The sequence below is a fragment of the Ctenopharyngodon idella genome, chromosome 9 (assembly GCF_019924925.1).
Source record: "Ctenopharyngodon idella isolate HZGC_01 chromosome 9, HZGC01, whole genome shotgun sequence".
Taxonomy (NCBI): domain Eukaryota; kingdom Metazoa; phylum Chordata; class Actinopteri; order Cypriniformes; family Xenocyprididae; genus Ctenopharyngodon; species Ctenopharyngodon idella.
The window spans coordinates 7,676,240-7,703,251 of record NC_067228.1 but is presented as its reverse complement, the minus strand read 5'-3'; the positions used below and the strand labels follow the sequence as shown (position 1 = coordinate 7,703,251).

The window sequence follows — 27,012 nt, the reverse complement described above, 5'->3', positions numbered from 1 at the left end:
CACATACAACAAATTTAGGAAAATATTCGTACACACTGTACTTGACATACAAGCACGCTCACAAAACAAACACAAAGAAAAAACTGCAGCACAGACGATTAATCACACACAATACCTTTGACAGAAGGTGCCTCGTCTTTCTTTGCAACTGCAGGCTCAGGTTCAGCCTCAGGCACTGGTGTAGCTTTTGGCTCAGGCTTGGGCTCAGGTTTTGGTGCAGCTTTTGGCTCAGGCTTGGGCTCAGGTTTTGGTGTAGCTTTTGGCTCAGGCTTGGGCTCAGGTTTTGGTGCAGCTTTTGGCTCAGGCTTGGGCTCAGGTTTTGGTGTAGCTTTTGGCTCAGGCTTGGGCTCAGGTTTTGGTGTAGCTTTTGGCTCAGGCTTGGGCTCAGGTTTTGGTGCAGCTTTTGGCTCAGGCTTGGGCTCAGGTTTTGGTGCAGCTTTTGGCTCAGGCTTGGGCTCAGGTTTTGGTGCAGCTTTTGGCTCAGGCTTGGGCTCAGGTTTTGGTGTAGCTTTTGGCTCAGGCTTGGGCTCAGGTTTTGGTGTAGCTTTTGGCTCAGGCTTGGGCTCAGGTTTTGGTGTAGCTTTTGGCTCAGGCTTGGGCTCAGGTTTTGGTAGAGCTTTTGGCTCAGACTTAGGTTCAGGCTTTGGTTCAGGCTTTGGTTCAGCCACTGGAGCTTTTGGTTCTGCTGGCACCTGAGGTTTAGGCTCTGAGGGTGTAGGTTTTAGAATATCTATAAGTAACAATGACACTGCTATCAATTCTCAAAGGAGAATGACAACACAAACACAGACAGGAATTATACAAGATTTTTTTAGATATTTCTGTGTACATCACAGATAAACAATATGTTAAGAAATGCTGAAACCGAAGACATTAAGAATATTTTACACACTAACAAGAAAATGACACAAGAAGAAACTGCAAATTACAGTTACACAAATATCAACATTTATACATAATACACATACATTTGAACAGGAAAAAGAACATATTTAGACAACAATCAATACGGAACAGTACACACTGAAAACACACAGCTAATACCTTTGCGTGGGGGTTGTTCTTTTTGCTCTGTCACCTTGACAGATAGGACTTTTTCCTCAACAGGCTTCTTTTCTTCAGGTTCTTTAAAATATCAGGGCATCACATGAATAAAATTAAGCATCTTAAAACAAGAGCAACATGTACAGCAAGTACACAGACACATTTGATATGGTAAAATACAGATCTAACAAAACAGATTTGTTTAAATATTTTGGTGGAAACAATGAACACACAGAGAAAGAAACACATGAACAATGTAAAAAGTCAAGCAAAGACATAATAATACCTTTCTCAGGAACTGATGGCTGTACAAGAGCTGTTCCAGGTTTCTCTTCTGGTTGCTTCATAACTTCAGGTACATAAAAGATATCAGCTTTGTTAAAATACAGCTGCAAAGCTTAAGCAGAGTTTAAGTAGCCAAAGTGTCCATGCTTTTAGCATGATTGCATAAGCATTAGAAGAAAACATTCATGGACATACGACCATCAGACAACTGCAGAATGACATAATTATACACAAACAGATCTCCCAGACAAGGAAAGAACCAAAAATGTTTTTGGTTCAGCACATACATGTTGTAACTGGCAGGAAAAAAATAAAGCAGTTGGTTTGGCATACATAAATGTTAAAAGATAATCTGAGACAGCCATAAGCAAAGTCTGGCGCGAGCATTTTGCCTTCATCCAATACCTTTCTTTGGTGCCTCCTCTGTCCTTTCCACTACATGTTTTGTTACAGTCTCCTCAACAGGTTTCTTCAATTCTAATGAGAAACAAGAACATGAGCACATGAAACAAAAACTTAGGCATGAACATAGACACACAAATTCAGTTTCAAACATACACACAGAGAGTTTACAGCACAATACCTGTGGATTAAAAATGTTAATGGTGCTGAACTATAAATGGTTATTGAAGGATGGAAGTGAAGATGTTTTATAGTGAGTTATATTAAAAATAAAAGGAATACACATGATAGCTTTGACAAAATATATGTAAAAAAAAGGTAATTAAAAGATGAAGATGAGTGAAGAAACTTGTCACACGTACAAGCAAGACGAGCAAAATGTTATGCTCTTAGTTAAAGATCCTAAGACAGTTAATAAGTATACCTTGCAGTGAAGAGAATTCATAAGTTACACTCTCCTCTTGAACTGTCCACTTCTGACACTCTACCATACAACGATAATTTTTAAAGAATGTTTTATTAAAAATGATACAATTCTGTAAAATAAAAACTCAATCAGCTAAGATGTTAGTGCAAATGCAAAGATTAGAAAGAAAGAAAGAAAGAAAGAAAAAGAATGAAAGGCCAAATCTATGATTTGATTGTATTACGTTAGTTATATTACTTTAGACGAGATTAATGTGGGATTACACGGTGAGGTACTGCTGATAATATGGTAATATTAGTTTATTAATCCATTCGGGAAAATTGAGATGATTGAAGCTTAGTGTATTTTAGTGTATCTACTCGTCAAGTTCACATATTAAAGGTTAAGAAACATTAGAGATAATTTCTAGTTTAAAATAGTACCTGTTATTTCAAACTTTTCTTCATAATGAAACTCTGTGGATTCATCTTTTAAACAAAAGGTAACAATTACATCATTGTTAGGTTATATGAAACTGCAGGACTTCATAGTCTTCTATTTATATATTTGTTTACTTATTTTAATCTTACCTTTAAAACTAATGACAGATGACACATCTGGCACATTTATCGATATATCAGGAACATCTGGATAGGTTGGAATTCAGTTTATATATATATATTTCTTTATTTTTGACTGATTTCATCATTAAATAAAGTTTGCAGAATTTGTAAAGTAATTAGTTGGGGTAGGGTAAGATTAACCCTCAGAAACAATTTAGTCCATAACAAACCACTTACCAAAAGAACGTGTTCTTATTTCAAATTCTGCAAAAGAAGATAAAATGTAATTGCTGTTTACTAAACTCTAGTAAACAAGCCGTAATGTGATGCTGGTCTGGATTTTACCTTTTCCTGATAGATAAAGCTCAGCTGTACTTTTAGTTTCACCAACAGGCTCCAGGCGCGCAATCACAGAGTACACGCCTAAAAGATTTTAAGTTAAGTTAATTTTGTTTAAATCTGTTTAATTCTATATTTATAGTGAGCCACTAGGAGGATTATTGTACACACCTTCATCGTCAGATGTTACGTTACGGATGATCATAAAGTGCCTTCGTCCCTCACGCCTGAAGGTATATTTCAGGCTCTCTTTAAGCTCCCATGCATCTTTATACCAGGTGACGACCGCGTTGTCAAAAGACAACTCACACTCAAAAGTGGCAGACTGATGCTCATTCACCACAATATTTTGAATGCGCTTGGTGAATTGAATTTGATCAGCTAAAAATAATATAAAAGGATTGGAATGGTTAATTGTCTCAAAATGCATGTCACTTGTCATTTTCAAAAATAAAAATAATAAAAGAGGAAAGAAATAAGAAGAAATGTAAATGTGCTTTCAAACGCACACACACTTTTTTTTTTAATCCAACACTTTGTTGCTACAAAGTAGCCAAGCAATTTTAAAGCACTAGGAAAAAAAATGAAGACTGCTAAACATTTTCTAGTGAGCAGAGAAATGAGAAGAGGTTAGTAATTTACTTACATGAATAGACAATCTATGTGGCCCTTTCTTGCCATTCTGATAATTTAATTTCTTATAGTTGAAGTGAACTAGTAAAACATGGTGTAGGCCATAATCTATTGTGTTATATTTGTCAGTGAACACTGCACTACAAAGCAATTCTACCCTCTTACCAGGTGATGGTTTCTGCACATGATCTTTACTCTCTGTAGAATATTGACGTAAATGTGCCTCAATTCATAATATGTTCATCAATGTTGTTGTAATGCAAAGTAAAATGTCTTTAAAAAAGGACTTACCCAACACTGTCAGTCTGGCACTGGATATATGTGGCCCACAAACGACACGGTAATTTCCCTGGTCACTGGTCTGACAGTTCTTGATCTTCAATATTTGGCGGTCACCCACGAGCTTAATGTCATATTTATCACTAGTTTCTAGCTTCTGTGTGTCTTTATACCAAGACAGTGTAATTTCTGGATAGTTGATTTTAATCTCACACTCAAACACTGCCTCTTTGTTAGCTTGTGTTGTCTGATCTGTGATGTCTTTAAGGAGGGTAACAGGCTGCAAAAACAAAATATTCATACATTTAGGTCATCAACATGCATCTGATAAGCATATCCATGAATATGCAAATATGTTTAGACCGAAAAGTGTTATTCAACTTCCCAAAGAAGGAACATACTTCACTGTGTTCCATTCTCCTCTGCAAATCAGCAACAAGCTTAGCCAAATCCTCATCACTTTCTCTTCCATGTTCACTTTCCTGATTCAGAAAACAAGGGGACCTATTAAAGCTATTTGTCGTAGATTTCAATCTCAATAAGGTGTAAGAAAACATAAGATTTGGAACATCTGTTAAGACAAAACAATTTAGATTTATCTACCGGTCTTCCACTTTCTTCACCCCTCTCCTTCTTCAGAAACTCAATGGCTTGAAGGAGACCCCGGAAGTCTGTGATTCCATACATGCGAGCGTATTTCTCATACTCTTTTGGATCTACATTTCTTAGCAACTCAACAATGTCAATGTCTTTGTCTTCCTTTGGACTTTTCTGCTTTGATGGAGTCCTGAACGTAACAAAAACAGTGTAAGTTTATAATCATTACAGAGTTGTGATTTTGAGCTTTTCTGGCAAAGAAAATCCCAATTTCAGACTCACTTCTTCAGTTTGACCACCTCTGGCCCAGACTCTTTCTTCTCATCAACATTCAAGTCTGTGCTGCACTCAGTTTCTCCATGTTTGTTTGAGGCAACACATCTGTACTGGCCAGAGTCAGATTTGGTCACCTCTTTAATCTCCAGCTTGGCCTCTTGGCCTTTTTGTTGTATGTTGATGCGACCACCATGAGTCATTTGCCTCCATTTTCCTTTCATCCATTTCACATTGGGAATGGGATCACCACCAACTTTAGCAATGAAGGTAGCTGTACCCTCTGTAATCCAAAATATGATGTGATTCCATTGTGTACTTCAACATTTAATGCTAATCTAAAAAAAATTATATATCTACACTGTTTAGCAAAAAGCAGAAACTTACTCTCAACAACATGAATGCTCTTGGGCTCCTCAATGAAGAACAAGTTATCCAATTTTTTAACTGTCTGAGGTGTTGTGGGGGCTGCCGGTGCTGTTGCAGGTGCTGCACCTGCTTTATCTGAGTAATACCGGCAATGAAACAACACATTAAGCAAATTATAAAAATGGACTGAAATCTACATAAGGACACTTGCCATATTTCAGCATTTTAACAAGTTTAACACGTGTTTTAATCTGTCACAAAATCTAAACTAATAAGAACCATAAAACTCAAGGCCAAGCACCTTAAAGTTAGCAAAATACTTCGCTTTACTATTCAGACAATATGCATGACTAAAAAGATCCTTGGTTACTCAAGAATAAATATGCATGTGAAAACAAATGTTTTGGAAATATTATCAAGAGCAAAACATTGCAGCTTAGTGGTGCACTATGAAAAAAGTCAAACTTTTTAAGAAACAGCAAGATCATATGGCTCCAAAGCACTTAAAGAGCAAGTAAAACAAGATTTGGAAATTATTAAGATGGTAAAGGCAACAAAATGCATGATGATGAAACAAGAAATTCAGATATTGGCTTATACTCTACTTGGTACTATCAGAATGGTTGAGAATATTAGACCCAAAAGTAGAAAATGAAACAAATAAACTGTACATTTTTAATTTAGCTGCATTCAAATGCACATTTTGATTATTACAGAAAAGTAATAGTCTTCTGATTACCTTTGATTGTGACTTTGGCCTTGGAGAATTCACTACCAGAATTGTTGGTTGCCTTGCACAGATAATCTCCTGCATCAGATTTGGATGTCTGGTTTATCTCCAGGGTGGCTGTGCCATCCACAAATATCATCTTGGTGCTAGCAGAGGATGTGACCTCCCTTCTGTCCTTCATCCACTGAATCTTCATCGGGGGAGACCCGCAGACATGGCAGGTAAGGTTTAGCCTTTCACCCTCACTAACCGTGACTGGTTTTAGGGGAATGTCAAAAGTCGGTGGCCTTTTTTCCTCTAGATATTAAAAAAGTGAACAATTTCAGCAATTTTACTTGTCCTTTTCAGTGAAAAGTAGAATACATGTTTATGCAGTACAACAGAAAGCAGCATCACAGTAACACACAACATTACATAAATTGAATTAACAGAAATTAACATGCAAAGAGGAAAAGGGAATACAGCAATAACTAAGAAAAAAGAAATCATGCAGTAAGATCACATTGACTACCTGTGATGTTAACCACCACCTGGAAGGAGGCAGTGCCAGCTTCATTAGAAGCTCTGCATGTATAAACGCCACTGTCTTTGACTGTGGCCTTCTTGAGACACATCACAGCAGTGTTGCTCTTGAAGGAAATGTCATAGATGTCAGAAGTGTCGATTTCTCTGTTATCTTTGTACCAGCTTACAGATAGAGGTTGTGACCCAGTTACTCGACCCTCAAGCTTCACCAATTTGCCCTCAGCATCATCAATTTGCTCTGAGGGCTTCTTAGTGAAGGTTGGTGGAATTTTGCGCTCTGAAAACCAAACACATTACACACAAGGTCACTCATATTAAAAGTAAAATGCAAAACACATATCACAAAGAGTTTAATGGAGCACGCATGTTGCTGTGGTTGTTGTTGTTGTTTTCTTAAAAAAACAAAAAAAAAAAAAATCAGGTTCTTCACTTGCATTGCAAGACAAGCGTTTGTCTTTTCTGCTGTCAGAATAGCTAGGCGTGCAGTTTTATCCACACTTGAAATTTTGCATTCTCTCTCATATTAATCTTCCCGATCCTTTAACCAAATTATTCATATTTGCAATTCCCCTGTCTAATCCAACCTTTCAATCCAACTTCTAGAAATAAAAAAAAAAGCTTTCAGTCCGAGATTAAATACCTCTTAAATGTAAACAAAATTAAGGGATTCTATAGTAGAAAAGCAGGCTAAAATGTGCTTATTAGACTACTCACAGTTTGTTAAATGTGATATTATAGTGAAATTTATGAAATTTAAGCCTGAAGTGTAAGCTGTGTACTACATGAAGCAGTCTTTAATTAATGCTTTATTCAATGCATTTTTTGCTACATTGTTTTAGTTTGCATTAGTGTTGTTAATGTTAACTAAAACTAAAAAAATAATTGTGATTATTAAAATAAAGCTAAAATAAAATAAAGTATAAATATTAGATGAAAGACTTAATTATGAATTGTAGAAGTGTTGCCTTGCCAACTAACTGAAATACAAAAGTTTAATTTGAAGTACTAATTAAACTAAAATAAAAATACATTTAACAAAAAAAAAAAAAAAAAGGCACTTAAAATGATAAAAGTGGAAAAATAAAAACTAATTCAAAATATTAATAAATAGTATAATAATATATAAATAATCCTAAAATAAGACTAGTTTGCATTTGGCTATTGTGTACCAGCGCCATTGTTGAAAGTCACTGTATACTCTAAATTGAGCTTAATGTAAAGTTTTCCCAATTGTTTTATAAAATACTCAAATTGCTATTTTCGTTCATTTGGAATGATAGTCATTTCTGTTTTTCATTTTAAGTTCTAGTAATTAATCCAAAGAAAGGTTATCTCTTTGGGATTAAAAAAAAAGTCTTTGGGAAAAATTAAAAAAGATATTGAAAAAGATATTGAAAAGGTATTGTAAAGAATGGGAAAAGTTGGATATTGATCTGCAAATTCAATTAAATAAGCTGACTGCAGTTAACTAACCTGTCGCAAGGGTGACCAGCGCATGACAAATATCTGATCCATCTTCATTTGTAACCTCACAAGAATATTTTCCAGGAGTATCATCATCACACTCGTGATGATATTCCAAAACGCAAGTGTTTCCAATTACTTTTGTGTTGCATCTGTATGAAGCATAGACCTGTTTGCCATCCTTGTACCATGTGACAAACATTTTTTCAATTCCCGTGAAGGAACATTCAAGCCTCAACTTTTGCCCCCATTGAAGATTCTGGTTTGTGAGCTTCTTCACAAAACGAGCAGGTCCTAAGAGGAACAATATTGGATGATCATCATCAAATCACTGGTTTCCGCTACAGAATCAACTTGAATTCCATCCAACACTAATTTAAAGGGCTTTTAAAAGTTTACTAACCAGAGACTGTGGTCACTTCAGCATGACAAATATCACTTCCATAGGAATTGGACACCTCACAGGAGTATTTTCCAGGAGTGTCTTTGGTGCATTGATGTAAACATTCTAGAGTGCAGGTGTTTCCAACAACTTGAGTATTATATCTGTAAGAGGCATATATTTGTTTGCCATCCTTGTACCAAGTGACAAAGATTTTAGGAGCTCCGGTAAATGTGCACTCAAGCTTCAGTTTTTTGCTCATGGCAACTTTTTTGTCCTTAAGCTTCTGTTCAAATCGGGCAGGTTCTGAGAACAAGAAATTAGCGAATTTATTTTTATCCTACGTCTGCCTAAACATGAAATAAATTTGAAAAGAAGTAAACTAGGATGATATACGAACCTGTAACTGTAGTTATATTGGCATGACAGATATCAGTGCCAAAGGAATTTGATACTTCACAAGAGTATTTTCCAGGAGTCTCATTGTTACATTCATGGAGGCATTCCAAGATGCAAGTGTTCTCAATGATCCTTGTGTTGTATCTGTATGAGGCATACAGTTGCTTTCCATCTTTGTACCATGTGACAAACATCTTCGGTGCTCCAATGAATGTACACTGAAGTCTCAGTTTCTGACTGAGTGGGATAGCCATGTCGGTCAACCTCTTCACAAAGCGGGCAGGCTCTACGAAGAACAGCATCAGATCCATTTAAATTACTTTCTTAACAACGACAAGAACTATACAAACAGGCAACATATTAACCTTTAAAACATGCGGATTGTTCTTTAAAAACTCCTCAAATTTGCTGAAGTATGCAATATCTTTTAAGCTTGGAAACTTGCAGATGCAAACGCAAGGTGATCAATATCCCACAACAACAAGCACTCAAAAAACATGCCAGCCCTCACTGTAGCCTTGAAACAGGATAAAACAGATTTGAATTAAGACGCATGAGCCAATTCAATGAACGTGCACAATGTCACAGCAGCACACCATATTGTTGCCAACCCTCCAAAAAAACAAAAACAAAAACAAAACCGTGATGAACAAAAATTACACCATTCCAGGTGACATGCGGTCCAACGCTGCAATATCAAACTATTCCTTTATATCCATGGGCAAAATCCATGGGTATGGAACTATGGAAGATGGGCAGGCAAGGGTCCAGTACAAATTACAAACCTGTAACTGCCACTACTTCAGCATGACATATATCCGTTCCATAAACATTTGAAACTTCACATGAGTATTTTCCTGTAGTCTCATTATTGCACTCGTGCAGACACTCCAGGATACAGGAGTCTGATGTAACTTTGGTGTTGTATCGATATGAAGCATAGAGCTGTTTGCCATCCTTGTACCAAGTGACAAACATTTTTGGAGCTCCAGTGAAAGTGCATTCAAGTCTTAGTTTTTTGCTCAGTCGAATGGATAGATCTGTCAACTTCTTCACAAAACGGGCAGGTTCTGAGGTGAAGAGGATTGAAAAGCTTTAGTCCAGGAAATTAAATATAGGCCCATATATTAGAGAAGCGTCATTTCCAGTTCAGTGCTTATAATTACTGGTATCTTTCATTTAATTTGAGAAGCCCAAAATTAATAGTAGAGCATTATTGAAATCCATAGTATACACACCCGTCACTGCAGTCACATTAGCATGACAAATATCTCTTCCGAAGGCATTGGAGACTTCACAAGAGTATTTCCCTGTGGTGTTCTTGTCACATTCATGAAGACATTCCAAAATGCAGGAGTTATCTGTGACTCTTGTATTGTATCTATACGATGCATACAGTTGTTTGCCATCTTTGTACCAGGTCACAAACATTTTCTGGGCTCCAGTGAATGTGCATTCAAGTCTTAGTTTTTTGCTCATTGGAATGGATAGATCTGTCAACTTCTTCACAAAACGGGCAGGTTCTGAGGTGAAGAGGATTAAAAACCTTTAGTCCAGGAAATTATATATAGGCCTATATATTAGAGAAGTGTAATTTCCATTTAAGTGCTGATAATTACTGGTATCTTTCATTTAAATTGAGAATCCCAAACTTAATAATGTAATAATGGTAAATTTGTAGAGAATTCCTGAAATCCATAGTATACAAACCCGTCACTGCAGTCACATTAGCATGGCAAATATCTCTTCCAAAGGCATTGGAGACTTCACAAGAGTATTTTCCTGTGGTGTTCTTGTCACATTCATGAAGACATTCCAAAATGCAGGAGTTATCCGTGACTTTTGTATTGTATCTGTATGATGCATAGAGTTGTTTGCCATCTTTGTACCAGGTCACAAACAATTTCCGGGCTCCAGTGAATGTGCACTCAAGTCTCAACTTTTGGCTCATTGGGATGGAAATGTTGCTCAGTGTCTTCACAAAGCGGGCAGGTGCTGATGCTGTGAGGAACAGTATAGCTAGAGTTACATCTCTAGAAATGGGGGTTGTATAAAAAATGATGATTGTAGCATTAAAATGTTGTTCTGGAGTTAATATACATTCACCACGACAAGTCAAATGTATTTAATTACAAGAGTAATAACTAAAATCCATGTTGAGCACATAACCAGCATCTGATTTAAAGAATTACATAATTTTGCAAGAATACTGATATCGACATTCCAAGATGGTTGAATTGTCTGTTTTCCATTCCTCAGCCATTGCATTATTATATAATTCAGCATTCCATGTAAGAGGTAAAACATTGGGGAACAACAAGAGACCGTGTCACAGCAACTCTATGCATGTGACTGGTTATTTCATAAGAGTGATTATTTCACAATCCAAGAATAACAAGGAATTCCAGTACTCCAGTAAAGGTACCAAGTGCCATCATTTCTGTGCCATCCTTCAAGTCAAGAAATCTGAGCTGAAATTTACCCAGCCTGTGACAAAAGAAAAGACTGAAGACTCTTCAATATTAATGGCTTGACATGAAATGGAATGCATCCATTTTGAAGAATGTTGCAGTTGCTCTCCCATTTTGGTTTCTTCCAAACACAAGATGTCTCTTGAACCTCTTCTATTTCATCGTCTTTTCAAAAAAATTGGGTAGATTGTGTCTTCGAAAGGCATGTGGTTCTGATTCAGATAAGAACATTTTCAGAAGATGAAGAGTTTGTACAAGGTGCGTTGTTTGATGTTTTGCAGTCAGTTTTACCAGCAACAACTGTCAAGATATCCATTATTAATTGACCAGTAAAACCAGTCATAGTTCCTGACATCCACAACAAGATGAAGCAAGGCAAATACATTCAGTTGAAGAGAAAACTGTACCTAAACCAAACACCCGTAGCAACAAGTACATACCAAACACGGGATATGTGAAGGCACTGAATCACTCGACAAAAGCTATAAGAATGAAATACAACAAAAGATCCATTATATCCATTATAGAAAAGGTATACAAAACACAGTCCAGTCTAAAAGAACCCCAAACACTGTTCAAATATCTTAAGATACTGCATCCTTTTGCCAACCTTTAACTACAAGAGAAGCAGAACAGCTAATTACTCCAGCTTAATTCAACTCAAATGCACTCTGTGCTATCTTCAAATGTTATTGTAAGAATCTAAAGAGTAGCTTCTAGGACAAAGAATCAGTATCGGGCCTTGGAAATTCAAAGCCAAATCACAATCAAAAAAAAAAAAAAGGAGAAAAAAATCCAGTGAAAAAAAAAGTCACAATCCAGTCAGTCATTGACCATAGATGTTATGAACATAGACAAAAAGGTTTTATATAGTAAAAGGAATTAGAGTTAATTCTATTATTCAGTGTGTTTGTTTTCTAAAGAATGAACTTACGAATTGTATTAGTGATCAACATCTAATGTAATGTGTAAGCTACATGAAATGTTGCAAAATATAAAATGTCAAAATTGTACTATACGTTTAACCTTACTTGTAGTGCACTGGTGTTTTTATATTTTTATGCTTGATGTTGAAAAATTTTGATATTGCAGGTCAACCTTGAAAAATTAAAAATAAATCAGATAATTCATGGCAACAGCAACTGCTTAATTGTCTGAAAGCATTGTTAACAGTTTTAGCTTGCCATTGTAGCCCGCGCTGCCTGTTAGTAACACACCTGTTAGTGCTGGGAACCTGCAGCGATTATTCTTCTTGTCTTTCTCAAGCATACTAACCTCTTAATATAGCAAATGATTTTGAGGTGATTTTTCCAACTTCGTTTGATAGGCTACATTGGTACTCCCCAAAATCTGAACTTTCAAAGGGACGTGTCTCCAAATATTCAATTAAATCTTCAAAAATTATTTTGTCAGAATTGATATGCCGCTTATTCTTCAGCAAGTTTATTTCAAACGGGGTAGTACCAATGAGCTCACTCCCAAATAAAGCACTGGTCACCTTCTCTACATCCAGCATTGGTAATTCTTTTGTGATGGAGGGGGTTTCTGAGAATAAAAATTAAACGGATTTCAGCAAAAACCATAGTCAAAAACTCGTATTCCTATTATTAATAGTACTGATCATCTTGATAACAATAACTATAACTACACTAGCAACCAGCTCAGTTTTTTTTTTTTTTTTTTTTTTCTCGGGGGGGATCCCTCACTAAACCTAATTTTATGACTTTATGTATATAAAATTATCCATATATATTCTAAGCATTCAATAACTTACCAACAATGTCACACAAGGCTCAAGAGCCCCAAAACTTTGTAGTGCAGTTGTATGTATAAAACATTTAGATTCTAAAAAACGCAAAGTGTGTGGAAATACTTTGGTGGGTAGGTAGTGAGTTGCTGAATAACCAGCATTTTCATCATCTGTACCTTTTTACACACTTGCACACACAGAGATATGTACACTACAGCACATCACAAATCAAGTAAGACGACATGTATCACTCGGGACATTTTCTGCACAGGACTTACCATGTTGTCAAAAAGAAGAGCAGTTTGGTCCCTACTCTACAAGCAAAGCAATAACTTCTACATTGGTCTTGCCATTTTTGAAAGCCAACTATGGTATGAATCTTCCTTGCATTCTTAAGTGATCCTATGCATCCATTTCAGTTTCTGCTCATCCACCATATTTATGACCATCAGCAGGGAAGAGTTATGGAAGTGAATACAAAAAACACATGAAACAGAGATACCAAGAAAACATCAATCACTGGATCCATACCCAAGTCTCAGAATACATTTTTACAGATATCAAGTTAGCATAGACCCTACCAAATCCAATATTCGTGGGCAGGACGTTTAAAAATATTTTCATCCAAAATCCATCTCCATCTATAGCTCCAGCATAAAGAGAGACAGTTATACAGAGATGGACTGTGAATTAAATATAAATGTATAAATGTATTTGAATGTTAAATTGGGTAGGGTCTGAGCTAACGTCAGATCTGTAAAAATATTTTCTAGAACCTGGTATGAATCAAATACAGTGATCAACATTTTTTCTTAGTATCTCTGTTCAGGTGTTGTTTTCATCACCTTTGCTTTTCCCCACTGATAGTCATAAATATGGTGGATAAAGTAACGTAACTGAAATTGATGAATTCCCAAAATTATAATCCAATATGCACTCAACAAACAATGGAATATCCATTGCTAAATTTAAGTCAAAAGTATTAATGAATCTGAATATCAGTTACCTCTACAACATAAGGCCATCAAAATATTTGATAATCTGTATCATAGATGTATTGAAAATATTTACAGCTAGTTCACACACTAGAAAAGAAAATATCTTTACTTATCAAAAGAGATTCTAAAATGAGTATTAGTAATGTATTTTTAAACAAACAAACAAACAAACAAAAAAAGTCTGGTTCAGACATGGTTACAGAAACAGGTGGAAATATTAATCCCAGGTGGATTTATTGTATTAATTTAAAAAAAAAAAAAAAGCGCAAACAAAAAGATTAATATTGAGAGGAAGATGTCTTCAGTGATCTAAAAATCACTTTGAAAGAATTTAAGATGAATCATATATTGCTTATATGATTACAAAACATACACAACTCTGTCATACATAAGAGTGCAGATTGAACTTCAAGGAGAGAAAAAAGCTGAAACCTTAAAAATCAGTAACCTTTGTTAAAGAGTTGTCAGCAGCAAAAGCAAAGCATATAAAGTCAAAACCAGTTCACTCACCAGTGATGTTCAGTTTAGCAGAGCAGGTGTCACTACCGTGCTTGTTTGAGGCACGACAGCTGTATTCACCAACGTCGGCCTTTGTTGGGTTGAGGAGCTCCAGAGATGATGTGCTTTGCCAGCTGATGATCCTGAAATTGTCACTCTGTCTAATCTCTGAGCCAGACTTGAACCACTTGAAGGTCACATTAGGTGTCTCTTCAATCTCGCATTCAAATTTCACTGGGCTGCCGACGCTGCTCTCCATGTCACAGATCTTCTTCTTGAAAACTGGAGGCACTGAAATTTGCAAGGAGATAAAATACAAAAATTAATATTTAGCTAATAATATGACTACTGATTTGTGTGATATATAAGGATTCATCAGAAATGGAAAGGTTGGAATGAAAGTAATCCTGGGATGACATGAAAAAAAAAAAAAAAAAGAATGATGTGAACGTTAGCAAATAGGTGATGAAGAGCCACACATGACATGGTCATGCTTGAAGAACTCAGAAGATGAAAATGTGCCATTATATTGAAAGAGGATGAAAAGATATTTAGCACACATAATGTATGCTTAAAAATAATTCTTAAAGAAATGGTGAAGTAATGGAAAGATGATGTAGCTGGTGCCAACTGGTTAATTAGTGATGGTCTGAGTTGAATTGTTAAGAATGAATCCACACAGTCCAACCTCTTGAGACAACAGTGAGCCTTGATGATGATGATGATATCTTGCCAGCTTCACTCACAGCTTCACAGGTATATTCACCTTCATGTTTCACCTTGATAACTTTGTTGATTACTAGTGTGTAAGAATCGTTGTCCTTTAAACATTTGAACTCTTTGCCAGATTTGATCAATACTCCATTCAAAAGCCAGTTTACACTTTCTACACCTTTTATTCTCACAGACAATGTAACTTTGGAATTCTCCTCTGCAGTAATGTCTTTTAATGGTATTTCAAACAAGAGCTCTTCGGTCAAACGCTTAATCAAAATGTCCTCTGTTAAAACCTCCTCTCTTTTGTCTTCTTGAATAAGAACATTCATAGACTCTTCCACAGTGATCTGCCTAGGAGGTGCATCAACTGTAATATCTGAAACACACACCTCTCTCTTATAATGTTCAGATGAAATGGATTTCATTTCCCTGTGTTCAGTCTCACTGAAACTGTGGATCTCCATTTTGGATTCTACAGCCTTCTGAGTCACATGGTGCTCTGACTCCTGGATAGCAGTTTGCCTTTGAGTCATTGCAGACTGCAAAGAGACTTGAGCTTCTGTTTGCAGAGCAGCAGACTGCATTTTAGGTGTTGTAAACATTTCAACATTTTCTGTTAAAATTGTTGTGGATAATGGATATGAAGAAGCTTGGCTAGCCAGCAATCTCTCGGGTCTGTCAAGTTTTAAGATGTTTGACTGTTCAGAGCTGAAGACAGTTTTCTCCTGATTAAGTATAGAATAGAAAGCAGCATGAAGTTCATTTTTAAGAGCCGCTGTCTGAGGGTATACACCCTCGAAGACAATTGTAATTTCTATGGGTGGACCAGTTGTTGTAATAAGGTAAGTGAACATCATGTATTTCGGTTCCATACGCACATTGACCTCCTTTACTTCCACAACTCCTAAACCTTGCACTACATCTGCCAAAATCAAAGACTGATCACAAGCCACAGCAGACTGAAGTGTCATTTTTAACTGTTGTTTGATGTCCAAGCTGTGTGATTTTGGTACAGGAATTACAAAGGTAAGTTCCTTGGGAAGAGTTTTGCTTTCCTGTGATTCACTTACTAAAAGAGGTTCGAATGGCTGTGTTGTAATGTTTATTTTAGTCGCCTCTGATCTGGTAAATCCTTCAGACTTTTCACCTGTCAGTGTATGTTTTTCCTCCATAAGTATTGACTGCCTTACAGACTGACCTTCTTGAATCTGAACTGCAAAGTCTTGCTCTGCAGCCACAAGAGCAACACAACTTTCTGTTGATATGGCTTTTTCCTCTACATGCAAAGGCTGAACCGGTATTTTAGGCTCTACATCTGTCTTACAAGTGAATTTCTCAACTGCTTTGAAACCGTCTGTGAAACCCTCTTCTATAGAATGAGATTCAGACACGGACGCTGCATGCATGTTATTCCACCAATCCTCTTTCTGCACAATTGCACTATGCGGCTTGACTTCACTGGCAATAGGGCTTTCCTTTGAAAGTGGTACAGGCTGTGAGACTACCTGAAGAACACTCAAGGGTCTGGCTTCTGTTTTGTGCTCAATCTTAAGACCTTTTACTGTCACATCAAGACCTTTAACAAAATCTGAAGTCAGTTCTACTCGTTCTTCTTTAGTGGCTACAAATTTACGGTCTTTTTCTTGTCTCTGGGTGGCTTTCTGTTCGTCTTGTTTTTCAGCTGAAAGTAACCCTTCTTTACATAAAGTGGTTTTCGACTGCACCGAGTGGAGATGCAATTGGGCAGGAACCTCTACTCTAGGCTTTACAACCACTGCGGTATCCTTGGATGCCAACTGTGTTACTTGTTCATAAAAAACTGTTTTCTGGTCATCAGAAGAAACTGTGTGTAAAAGAACTGGCATTTTTCGGACATCTGCCAACTCCAAATCTGGCTTCTCACTAGTAAATCTGGCTTCAGAGAGAAGAGTGTCTTGGTCACTGATAAGCTGTAAATTAAGCACCTGATCCAATTCTTTCTGGGAATGGACTGAAAAAGGATGCTCCAGGACAGATATTTCAGTGGTTTTGTCAGCTTGAAGCTTGTTCTTTTCTTCAATAATCAGGGCTGATTTTAATATTGTATCTTTAGAGAGCTGAGCAGTTTCCTCAACTGGTCTATGCATTTCAAGGGGTTTTTCTTTTAAAAGAGTGTGCTCAGTTTCACTAACTGATGTAAGCACTGGTTTGGCTTGTTCTTCTTCTGCTAAACATTCAATGGACTCAACAGTCGCTAGCTCTGAAGTATGACATTCTGTAAGTGCGACATTCTCCGATGATGTTGCAGTATACAACAACTTAACCCCTTCGGTAACTTTGTAGCTTTTCACCTCTTCAGGGCTTTTAATTTTTGTGCATTCCTCTCGTAGAATTGGCAACTTAATTTCAACTTGAGGACCAATAACACTAACCTTTGGTGCTAAAGTTGTGTGAATCTGTTCTGTTTCACTTTTTATCAAATCCTCAGCTTTCACTATGCTAAGAGGTATAGTACTCTCTGAAATAGCAGACATAAGTTTTGAGGGTGTCTCAAAACTCAATTCAAGCTCTTTGACTTCTGGACTAACAATATGATCACAGTGCTGCTCACTAAAGCTTTGGTTTTCTTGTACAGCAGAGATCATTGCAGCCATATGCAGCTGCTTCAGAGGAGTTGCCACCACTGGGTTTGGCTGGGCAGGGGCAACTTTTACTCCCTCCTGCACATCATGAGACTGCAATACTGCTGCTTGGTGAGTTACCTGCTCCATTTGCACAGTGGCTGTAGATATATCTAAAGCATGCAATGTATCTATCTGCTCGCTTGCAACAGTTTGTCTGTCTTCTGTGGCAATGGTGTAAGCCATCTGGTGTCTCTGCTGAAGGCTAGTTCTGACTTGTTCCGGAAGGCTGACACTATGTAACTCAGTGGCTTCAGATGTTGAAACAGTCCTCAAGAATACAATGAGTTCTGCACTGCAAGAAGTTTCTCCAAGAGGATTAGATGCCTTACAAGAGTAAAGACCACTGTCACTTTGTTGAATGCCCAATATCTTTAAATATCCAGACCCATCTTTGTTGTTCACAATGATGCAGTACTTGCTAGGCTGTATATAGTTGCTATCTCTGTACCACTGAACATCAGGAAGTGGAACCCCTGTTACAGTGTATTCAAAGAGAGCATGGCTCCCAACTGCGCACTGCACATGCTCAATTGCTTTGATGAAATATGGAGGCTGCCCAATGGTCTCTTCTTGTTTCTTTATGTCTTTCACATTTACATGAAGATAGGAAGTACATGTTGACTTGCCAAATTGGTTGCTCGCTGTGCAAGAATACTCTCCCTCCAACTCTTTGGTAATCTTAGTTATGACAAGAGTGTGTTCTTCCTTCTCTTGGACAAATGTATAAAAAGATGAGGACTTTATCAATTGGCCATTGTGGTACCACTGAATAAATGGCTTAGGAAATCCAGACACAATCACAGTAAACTTAGCCGTGTTTCCAACAGTTGCAATTGCTGATGAGAATTTGGTAACAAAAACTGGCTTTTCTGGCTTTTTCTCTAATGACTCTGAAAACAATTTAGACTCTGGCTGGAGTTCAAATGTTTTGCTTTTTTCTTTTAAATGAAGACTTGTTGCGCAAGAGTCCTCCTCAGTTGAGATAGTCGAGGTAGAAAACACTGAATAAAAAATGATGAAATGGTTCATTTGTCATATATATATCATATAATACAACTGCCATAATCTATATCATAATATCTACAAAATACATAAAACACTCTGTTAGTAGAGGAAAAAACTGCAGATTCATTATAAATGCAAAATATTTTTTTTATAAAAGTATATATAACAAAATTAAATGAAATAAACAAAAGATAACAAGTCACCATTAATTGTATTTTATTCATTTACCTTTGGCTTCTTCATAACTGGCCTCCTCATCCACTTTAGGCACTGTGAAAACACAAACAAATATTAGATATGTGACAGCAGCAGTTTCTGTGCAGTATATCATAAAAACCCATATTCTCCTTCAATCATAATGCAAATGGACCACATCTCCCTTGTAGAACACCCATGACAGATGTGCACTGAAGTCACTGTCAGACTCCTTTAGAACAACATTTGCATGTTGTGATTTTTTTTCCTTTTTTTTTCTGTCTCTTTCTACTTATAAGAGTGGACATATGAGTAAAAAAGTGTGCCCAGGGCTAACATAAAAGGTGGTAAAGACCAAAGCATGCAAATGCCAACCTGTCTTCACTCTGAGATGAGTGCTGCATGTTTTGTCTCCAGCAGCATTGATAACTTTGCAAGAATGTGTGCCCCCTTGGTCAGAACCAATATTCTTTACATTTAAGTAGCACAAGGGCCCATCATGTTTCAAGGAGTATGACCTTGGCTCTTCAACATTCAACTGGTTGTGTAGCCATACAACGAATGGAGAGGGGCTTCCTTTGAATACATAATAAAGAGAAGCACTCTCCCTTTGTTTGGCAAGGAATTCTGGGGACAGTTTCACAAGGAACTCTGGCTGAATTGCATCATATATGTCACGCTCCAACAAAGGGATAACATCAGGATTGTAATGTCGGCTTATCTGCCACTTTGTTGTCAGGGCTCCAACATTCTGTAGGGACTCCTGCTTTTCTTGGTCAGTGGCCTTTTTACTTGACTCATTTTCAGTTTTAGAAGATTTACTGATAGAATCGGAGGGTACGGGGGTTTCGTTGGGGTTCGCTTCTTTAGCTGAGTGAGAATAAAGTTAGGGAAATTTATTAGGGATTATTCAGTAATTCAGCAAGATATTTTAGCATTGATAAGAACAAAAAAGTTAGTAAGATGGAGGATGATGTTAGGCCAGGCATATGAAGGATCAAACTATTTAAAGTATTAAAATAGATTACATGGGATATTACATTGTAAATTCAATTCAAAATTAAAGTTGGTTATAACCACATAAAACATATTTTAGATTAACAAAACACCAGCAGGAAGCAGATGGGATGAAATGAGCATCAAAGACAAAACAAAAACTATAACCACCTTCCACTGTGAGCTGTGCAGACGTTCGACTCTCGCCATTTCTATTTTTAACAGTACAGCAGTAATGTCCCTGGTCCCCAAGATGGACATTGAATATGATGAGAGAAATGAGCTGGCCTTGATGTACATACTGCACCCTTTCTGTATTTGCGATTGTCCTTCCGTTATGATCCCATACAATTTCAGTAAATGGCTGTCCACTGAAGGAACACTTGAACTGAGCCACATCACCCAGGCCGACAATTATATCACTCATTTTCTGGGTCAAAACGGGGCTTGTAGAATATTCTTCCACAGAGGTAACTTGTTGGACCTCTATGCTTTTAACAGATGTTGTGGACATCATCACCGTAGAGACGCTTTCAAAAGTTTGCATAGTGGAAGAATGAATCTCACTCATGGTCTGGGAGGTGACCATCTCCGAATGAGTCATTCCGGTGCTCGAAACACTTTGCCTACCTACTGTTCTCACACTGAGATCTGAGCGATAAAAAGAATAACATTAGACATTTGTAAATGTCAAATTGCCATTTAAAGTTTAAAAATAATAGATCATCACTAGGGTAAAGGTAGTGAGAGATGGCAGAATTCCATAGATGAGTCTCAAAATCCATGAGGATGATGACAAGCAAAATGTGATTTCTATTTCAAAAGTTATTTATATGGATGTTTTGTGAGAAAAAAAAAAAAAAAAACCTATTAATTGAAAATAAAGCTTGGTTATTATTAGTATGTGGTTAGTTTTCTCAATAATAAAAAAAGAGGTGATGCAATTTGTATCTTTTAATGTTTCTTCTAAATTGTGCCGGAATGATCAATGAATTTTGTTGGAAAACAGTGCTTTTCACATGCACAGTAAAGAATCATGGGTTCTGGTCTTGGTAAGGTCGTAGACATCCATAATGTTTGTCCAAAGTGTATTTCAAGTTAATGACCATCATGCATGACATCTAAAACCTGTATTAAGCAATGGAACATGCTTTAAAAAAAAAGGGTCAGGTTGCTCAACAAGAAAACAATGGCATAGTCTTGAGAGAAGACAAGGAACCTAAAAAGTTTGCACATACCATTGACCATCAAAACTGCAGAGCAAGAGACCATTCCTCCAGAATTGCGTGCAACACATGTGTATTCTCCTGCGTCTGCAACATATGCTCTGGAGATCTCGAGCTGGCAGATATCATCAAACTGAGACATTCTGAAGTTGTCAGACTTCACAATTTCCTTATCTCTGCAGTACCAGGTAATCTTCAGATCTGCACAAATGAAATTAATTCTTTCTTACTCCACAAAATTTTTTATATATGCTTATTATTATTTTTTTTTAAAGATTCTTTGTTTCACAATTGTTTAATGCAAAGGGTTGAGCCTTACCATCTCCAGTGACACGGCACTGGAATCTAGCTGATTCTCCCTCTTCAGCAGAGGTATCTTGCAGTGAGGTAATAATTACTGGTGGAGACACTGGAGCCACTGTGTCTGGAGAAACCACTTCTGAAACTGTTCACAGAAATTAAGTTTGTGTTAAAAATATCGGTCATATGAAAGTATCTAATACTGGTTTTAAATAACAGTTCTGACGCATGATAAGCTCACCTTCCACATTAAGTGACGCAGAACTTGTGGCTACTCCATAGTCATTCTTAGCTTCACAGTTGTACTGAGCTGCATCCTCTGGGAAGACTTCAATGAGCAACAATATGTGCTCATTTCCCTCCCTCAGGAACTTACACTTAAACCCAGAAGATAGGGCCTGAGAGTTCTTATACCAGGACACCTGAGGCTGAGGAATTCCTGTCACCTCCACAGAGAAGCGTGCAGGTTTGCCAGCCTCAACAGACAGGGGCTGCATGTGCCTGATGATCTGAGGAGGCTCAGGGACTGAATTAAATCAAGACACATATTAGACCAAGACAATCAGCTTCACAACTCAATGTAGTGGTTCAATGCACTTGGAATATACTGATATGCCATGGACAGAAAGAGTTGTTCAAGATGTATATTCAGATTAAGTATTTTATATACAAATTACCGTCCCATAGATTGGGGTCAGGATGAATTAAATTGATCAAAAGTGACAGTAAAGACTTTTCCATTGGTACAAAAAAATCTATTTCAGATATGCAGATTATGCTTTTCTTTAGAAAAAAAATTTATCATGGTTTCCACAAAAAAAAAAAAACAACAACAAAAAAAAATGTATTAAACAGCACAACTGTTTTCAACTGTGATAATAATAAGAAATGTTAAACGTAATGATTATGTGACACTGAAGACTGAAGTAATGGCTGCTGAAAATTCAGCTTTGCCATCACATTACATTACATTTTAAAATATATTAAAATAGAAAACTCTGAAAACTCTAAATTGTAAAATTTTACAATATTTAAGTTTTTACTGTTTTTTTTTTTGATCAAATAAATGCATCCTTGGTGAGCAAAAGATGCTTATTTCAAAAACATTTAAAGAATCTTACCGACCTCAAACTTTTGAATATAAGTGTTAATATGTATGCAAAATAAACCAAACATTTATTTAAATATATTTATAGATATCTGAACTGTACACTCACTCTGGACATGTAGATTGACTGTGCTCCTGTTCTTTCCTGCAATGAATGTATATTCTCCAGCATCACTTCTGTAAGTTTCAGTGATTGTCAGGCGATGTGTCTTTCTAACTGTCACATAGTTAAAGCGCTCCTCAAAAGATTGAATTTCAACTCCATTTTTCAGCCAGCGGCCTTCAATTTCATCCTCATTAACTTCAAACTCAAATGTAGCCCTCTGTTTCTCAACCACCTGAAAAAAGAGAGAAAAAAATGAATCTCGCCATGGCACACAGGTAATGTTTAAACAAGTGACTGTAATAAAACAAAAGATAGTTACAGTGATATCCTTCTCAGCAGGCTCAGAGATGCGGACATCCTTGCCCTCCACTATGAGGCTTGCTTTGGAAACACTTGCACCAGCTACCACAGAGAACTCTCCGGCATCAGACATGCGAACTGTCTGGATCATCAAACGCTGCAGGAATTTGTCAGTGGTGGCTTTGAATCTAAAACAATGAGGAAGTTACATATTATGCACACAGTTGAGATCTTGTTTGGGCATAAAAATAATGAAATATCCTTAAAACAAGATAAAGGTGATTAAGAAGCAAAAAGATATTGTGACTATATCATACATCTTTTGTTTTAAGCATTAATCTATCAAAAATGAGTAAGATTTATTATTTACACAAGTCATAATGTCTTATACAGAAATAATATCATTAAAGATATTGATTAAGAAATGTTTTTGTTTGTTTTTCTTGTTTTGCCGTTAAGATATCTGCGGTGTAATTTACATTATAACTTAGGACATACCTGTCAGACAACTCAAGCTCCTGCCCATCCTTCATCCACATCACAGGGACGCTGGGTTCAGAGAGCTCACATTCAAATATAGCCTTCTTCTTCTCAGTTACCTTTATATCTTTAATGTGCTTGGTGAATTCAATCACACGAGCTGGAGAACACAGATTTTTGTTAGCCAATCTATAAGGTTACATAAAGGCAGCTGTCAATAGAAAAACAAAACTAACCATCAACAAAGAGTTTTGCAGATGTTTCAGCAGATCCAGCCACAAACTTGTAGTCTCCACCATCCCCAAAGTGAACATTTCGGATAGTGAGAGAGTGGGTGAACTGTTTGCAGCGAGTTTGGCATCTATCACTGGATCGTATTTCTACTCCATTCTTCAGCCATTTGTAGGTGATGCCTTCATAGTTGACGGTCACCTCAAATGTAACAGTGTCTTTTTCTTTAGCATTGAGGTCTTGAAGCATGGATGTGATCAGAATTGCTGAAAGATTTGAAATTGCATTTGTGAATATGCTGTTTAACTTTATATTTCTTCTAAGTTTACAGACAGCATACAAATTACTCACGTTTTACAGTCAGGGTAGCAGAGACTTTGTCATTTCCACACACAAATGTGTATTCTGAAATGTCCTCCTGGCTGGCGTTCATGACTTTCAGCTGATGAAGTTTGCCCTGCACCACAATTCCAAACTTCTCGCTCATCTCAATCTCAACTCCATTTTTCAGCCAGGTGGATGGAACATTGAAATGTGAAACTTCACACTCGAACGTGGCCACATGGGTCTCTGGAACCTCAATGTTCTTCAGAGGTTTTGTTACTCTCAAATCTGAATATATGCAAGAAAGATAAAACATATTTAGAATGCCAAATTTCACATTTAAGGTGAACACTATTGAAGAAAAAAAAAACTCAAATACTTACATTCAACATGAAGATGAGCACTGCAGAGCAGATGTCCGACTACAGCAATGTATTCACCTGCCAAGTGACCTTCAACACTCTGAATGACAAGTTTGTGGGCTTTCCGCTCAGACAGTATTTTAATATTTGGACTCGGCTTCAGCTCCTGATTATTGAACATCCACTTAACTGGAATGTCATCATGGGACAAACTCAGCTCAAATGAGGCAGTTGCACCCAGCAGTGATGTCACATCCTTTGGCTTTTTCACAATTTTGATAGCTATAAAAGAGGTTAGAAGGTATTGAAATACATCTAATAACAGCAGACAGATTTATATAACTGTATACTTGACAAATAATTAACCTATAAACGTACTTTCAACATTTAGTCTGGCATTAGCAGAGAGTTTTCCAAGTTTGAAACCATAGACTGATTCATCTTGGGTGTTGCAGTTCTTGATCTTCAGGGTGTGAACCATGCCATCGACTGTTATCTCAAATTTATCACTTGGATGAATCTCAACACCATTCTTGATCCACTGGGATCCTTTCACATCTAAATGGGTGAGTTCAAGACTGAATACTGCCTCCTGGGTCTCAGTAACGGTTTGGTTCTTCATTGTCTTCCTGATTTTAACAGCTTGAATGAAAAAGTAAGAAATTACATATAAATAACTTAAAATGTATGAGAAAACATAATTTGCAGTAAACTAATCTAGCGGCATAGTTTACCTTCAACTTTCAAGTTGCCAGATGTCTTAGAGTTTGCCACCTGGTAGGTGTACTCTCCAACATCCTGTGGCCTGGTGATGACGATGACAAGGCGTCTAACAGCACCATTATTTTCACTTATGACATTATCGCTGAAGTCAACGGGGTGGCCATCTTTGAGCCATTTTCCTTCTGTAGTAGGATTAGCAACTTCACACTCCAGCTCGGCAGTTTGGGATTCTGCTACGGTCAAATCATGGAGTGGCCTGTTTATAGCACCACCTAGTGGAGAGATATAAAAAATAATGCCACAACTCAGACACGTGACATGATTCCCACACTGTGCATGGCAAAATAGCATGTACTTTGATTTAAAAAAAAAAGCAATTTAAATGTCTACGTACCTGATACTATAAGCTTTGCTCTAGATTCCTTCTCACCAGCCATAAAGATGTACTCTCCTTCCTCATCCTTCATGGCATTCAAAACAGTGAGGCTATAGTGTGTACCTTTGCCCTCAATCTTGTACTTTGGACCTGCTTTTAAAGGTTGACCCTTGAAAGTCCAGAGAGCATCAATGCCAGGATGAGATACCTCCACTTTAAATGTGACATTCTGGGTCTCAGTGCAAACGCAATCCTCCATGTGTTTAACAATAGATACAGCTATAAAACACAATGAACAATGCCATCATCATCATCATCATCATCATCAAGTATTTTAAAACAATTAAAACAGGAAAGAAATATATTGGAACAATTTTGAGTGACACTCACGCTGGACAGAAAGTTTACAGGTTGAGTCTACTTTGCCTGCAATCAGTTTATATTTTCCTTCATCTGATGCGTAGGTCCTGTTAATGGCCAGTCTCTGTTTGGATCCTTTGACAACCATCTGGACTCTATCACTTGCTGTCACCAGCTTGTCGTTTTGGAACCATTTTACTGAAGTTATATCAGGAGCAGAGATTTTAGCCTCAAGGACAGCTTTAGTGCCTTCTACTGTGGAAACGTCTTTTAATGGTGTCAAGAAGCCAATAGCTGGATAAGAAACAAAATGATTAATAAAACACTCTCTTCCCTCATGAAAGTGGAAATCAATGTTTGAGAATCCATTGAACATTCATTTATGGTTAATAAGTAGACTTACTTTGAACTGTTAGCTTTCCTTTTGTAGAAATGTCCTGAGCAGGAACAACAAAGGAGTACATTCCTGCATCATCCTTACTGGCGTCCTCAATGAGAAGCTTATGGGTGACTTTGTCAATGACCATGTGAATCTTACTGGAAGCAGAGATGGCTTGACCATTCTTCATCCATGAGCCCTCAACATTCTCCTGAGAGAATCGCACCTCAAGTTGGGCAATATCACCCTCACAGATTGTCAGGTCAGAAAGACCTTGCATCAGAGTCACAGGGCGCACTAGAGTGAACCAGAAATATTTAAATAAGATTTAATTGACTTTTATTTATAGCAGACAATTAAAATGAGTTTTAATAGAAAATGAAAACACTTCTAAATACTTTAATCCAAGTTTCCCCATTCTCACCTTTCATCTTAAGGGAGGCACTTGTCTTAAGATCTCCCACTTTGAAAGAGTATTTTCCTTGGTCCTCCTTTTTAACATCTTTCACAGAAAGACTATGACGACCACGACGTGCAGACACAACATATTTAAGGCTAGGAGAGATTTCTTTGTTCTCAAAATACCAGGTGCCTTCAGCATCCTCACGGGACAAAACACACTCAAACTCTCCAGAGTATGTCTCAGGTACTTCTGTATTCTCAAGGTTCTTTACAATTTCAAGTGGTGCACCTGTATAAGACATCAAATTGTACATTTGATTAAATGCTCAAAACTATTAAACACTGTTGGATA

The 27,012-nt window shown here is 37.0% G+C and overlaps 2 protein-coding genes and 1 long non-coding RNA gene across 3 annotated transcripts in view; 1 reads left to right on the top strand and 2 right to left on the bottom strand.

Annotated features, from left to right (window-relative positions):
• Positions 1 to 27,012, bottom strand: part of ttn.1 (titin, tandem duplicate 1) — a 136,324-nt gene that overhangs the window by 98,412 nt on the left and 10,900 nt on the right. Inside the window, 29 exon segments of the mRNA XM_051906834.1 lie at positions 116 to 730; positions 1,045 to 1,125; positions 1,331 to 1,393; positions 1,735 to 1,806; positions 3,964 to 4,231; positions 4,353 to 4,433; positions 4,555 to 4,738; positions 4,831 to 5,104; positions 5,209 to 5,325; positions 5,930 to 6,217; positions 6,432 to 6,722; positions 12,437 to 12,706; positions 14,420 to 14,698; positions 19,021 to 19,062; positions 21,222 to 21,410; positions 21,529 to 21,654; positions 21,751 to 22,035; positions 22,727 to 22,955; positions 23,043 to 23,211; positions 23,522 to 23,663; positions 23,740 to 24,000; positions 24,086 to 24,346; positions 24,442 to 24,702; positions 24,799 to 25,062; positions 25,155 to 25,415; positions 25,538 to 25,798; positions 25,910 to 26,173; positions 26,283 to 26,555; positions 26,683 to 26,949. Coding sequence (XP_051762794.1) covers positions 116 to 730; positions 1,045 to 1,125; positions 1,331 to 1,393; positions 1,735 to 1,806; positions 3,964 to 4,231; positions 4,353 to 4,433; positions 4,555 to 4,738; positions 4,831 to 5,104; positions 5,209 to 5,325; positions 5,930 to 6,217; positions 6,432 to 6,722; positions 12,437 to 12,706; positions 14,420 to 14,698; positions 19,021 to 19,062; positions 21,222 to 21,410; positions 21,529 to 21,654; positions 21,751 to 22,035; positions 22,727 to 22,955; positions 23,043 to 23,211; positions 23,522 to 23,663; positions 23,740 to 24,000; positions 24,086 to 24,346; positions 24,442 to 24,702; positions 24,799 to 25,062; positions 25,155 to 25,415; positions 25,538 to 25,798; positions 25,910 to 26,173; positions 26,283 to 26,555; positions 26,683 to 26,949 — 6,438 coding nt within the window.
• On the top strand, positions 15,839 to 23,195 carry LOC127519281 (uncharacterized). Its single transcript, XR_007931764.1, has 3 exons — positions 15,839 to 15,966; positions 17,739 to 17,856; positions 23,060 to 23,195. It is a non-coding gene; the product is annotated as an uncharacterized LOC127519281 (long non-coding RNA).
• LOC127519273 (myosin light chain kinase, smooth muscle-like) lies at positions 19,129 to 21,038 on the bottom strand. The gene is made up of 2 exons (XM_051906889.1): positions 20,155 to 21,038; positions 19,129 to 19,857 (listed from the first exon to the last, which is right to left on the bottom strand). The coding sequence occupies exons 1-2, from the start codon at positions 20,585 to 20,587 to the stop codon at positions 19,280 to 19,282; spliced, it is 1,011 nt and encodes a 336-aa protein (XP_051762849.1). The 5' UTR covers positions 20,588 to 21,038; the 3' UTR covers positions 19,129 to 19,279.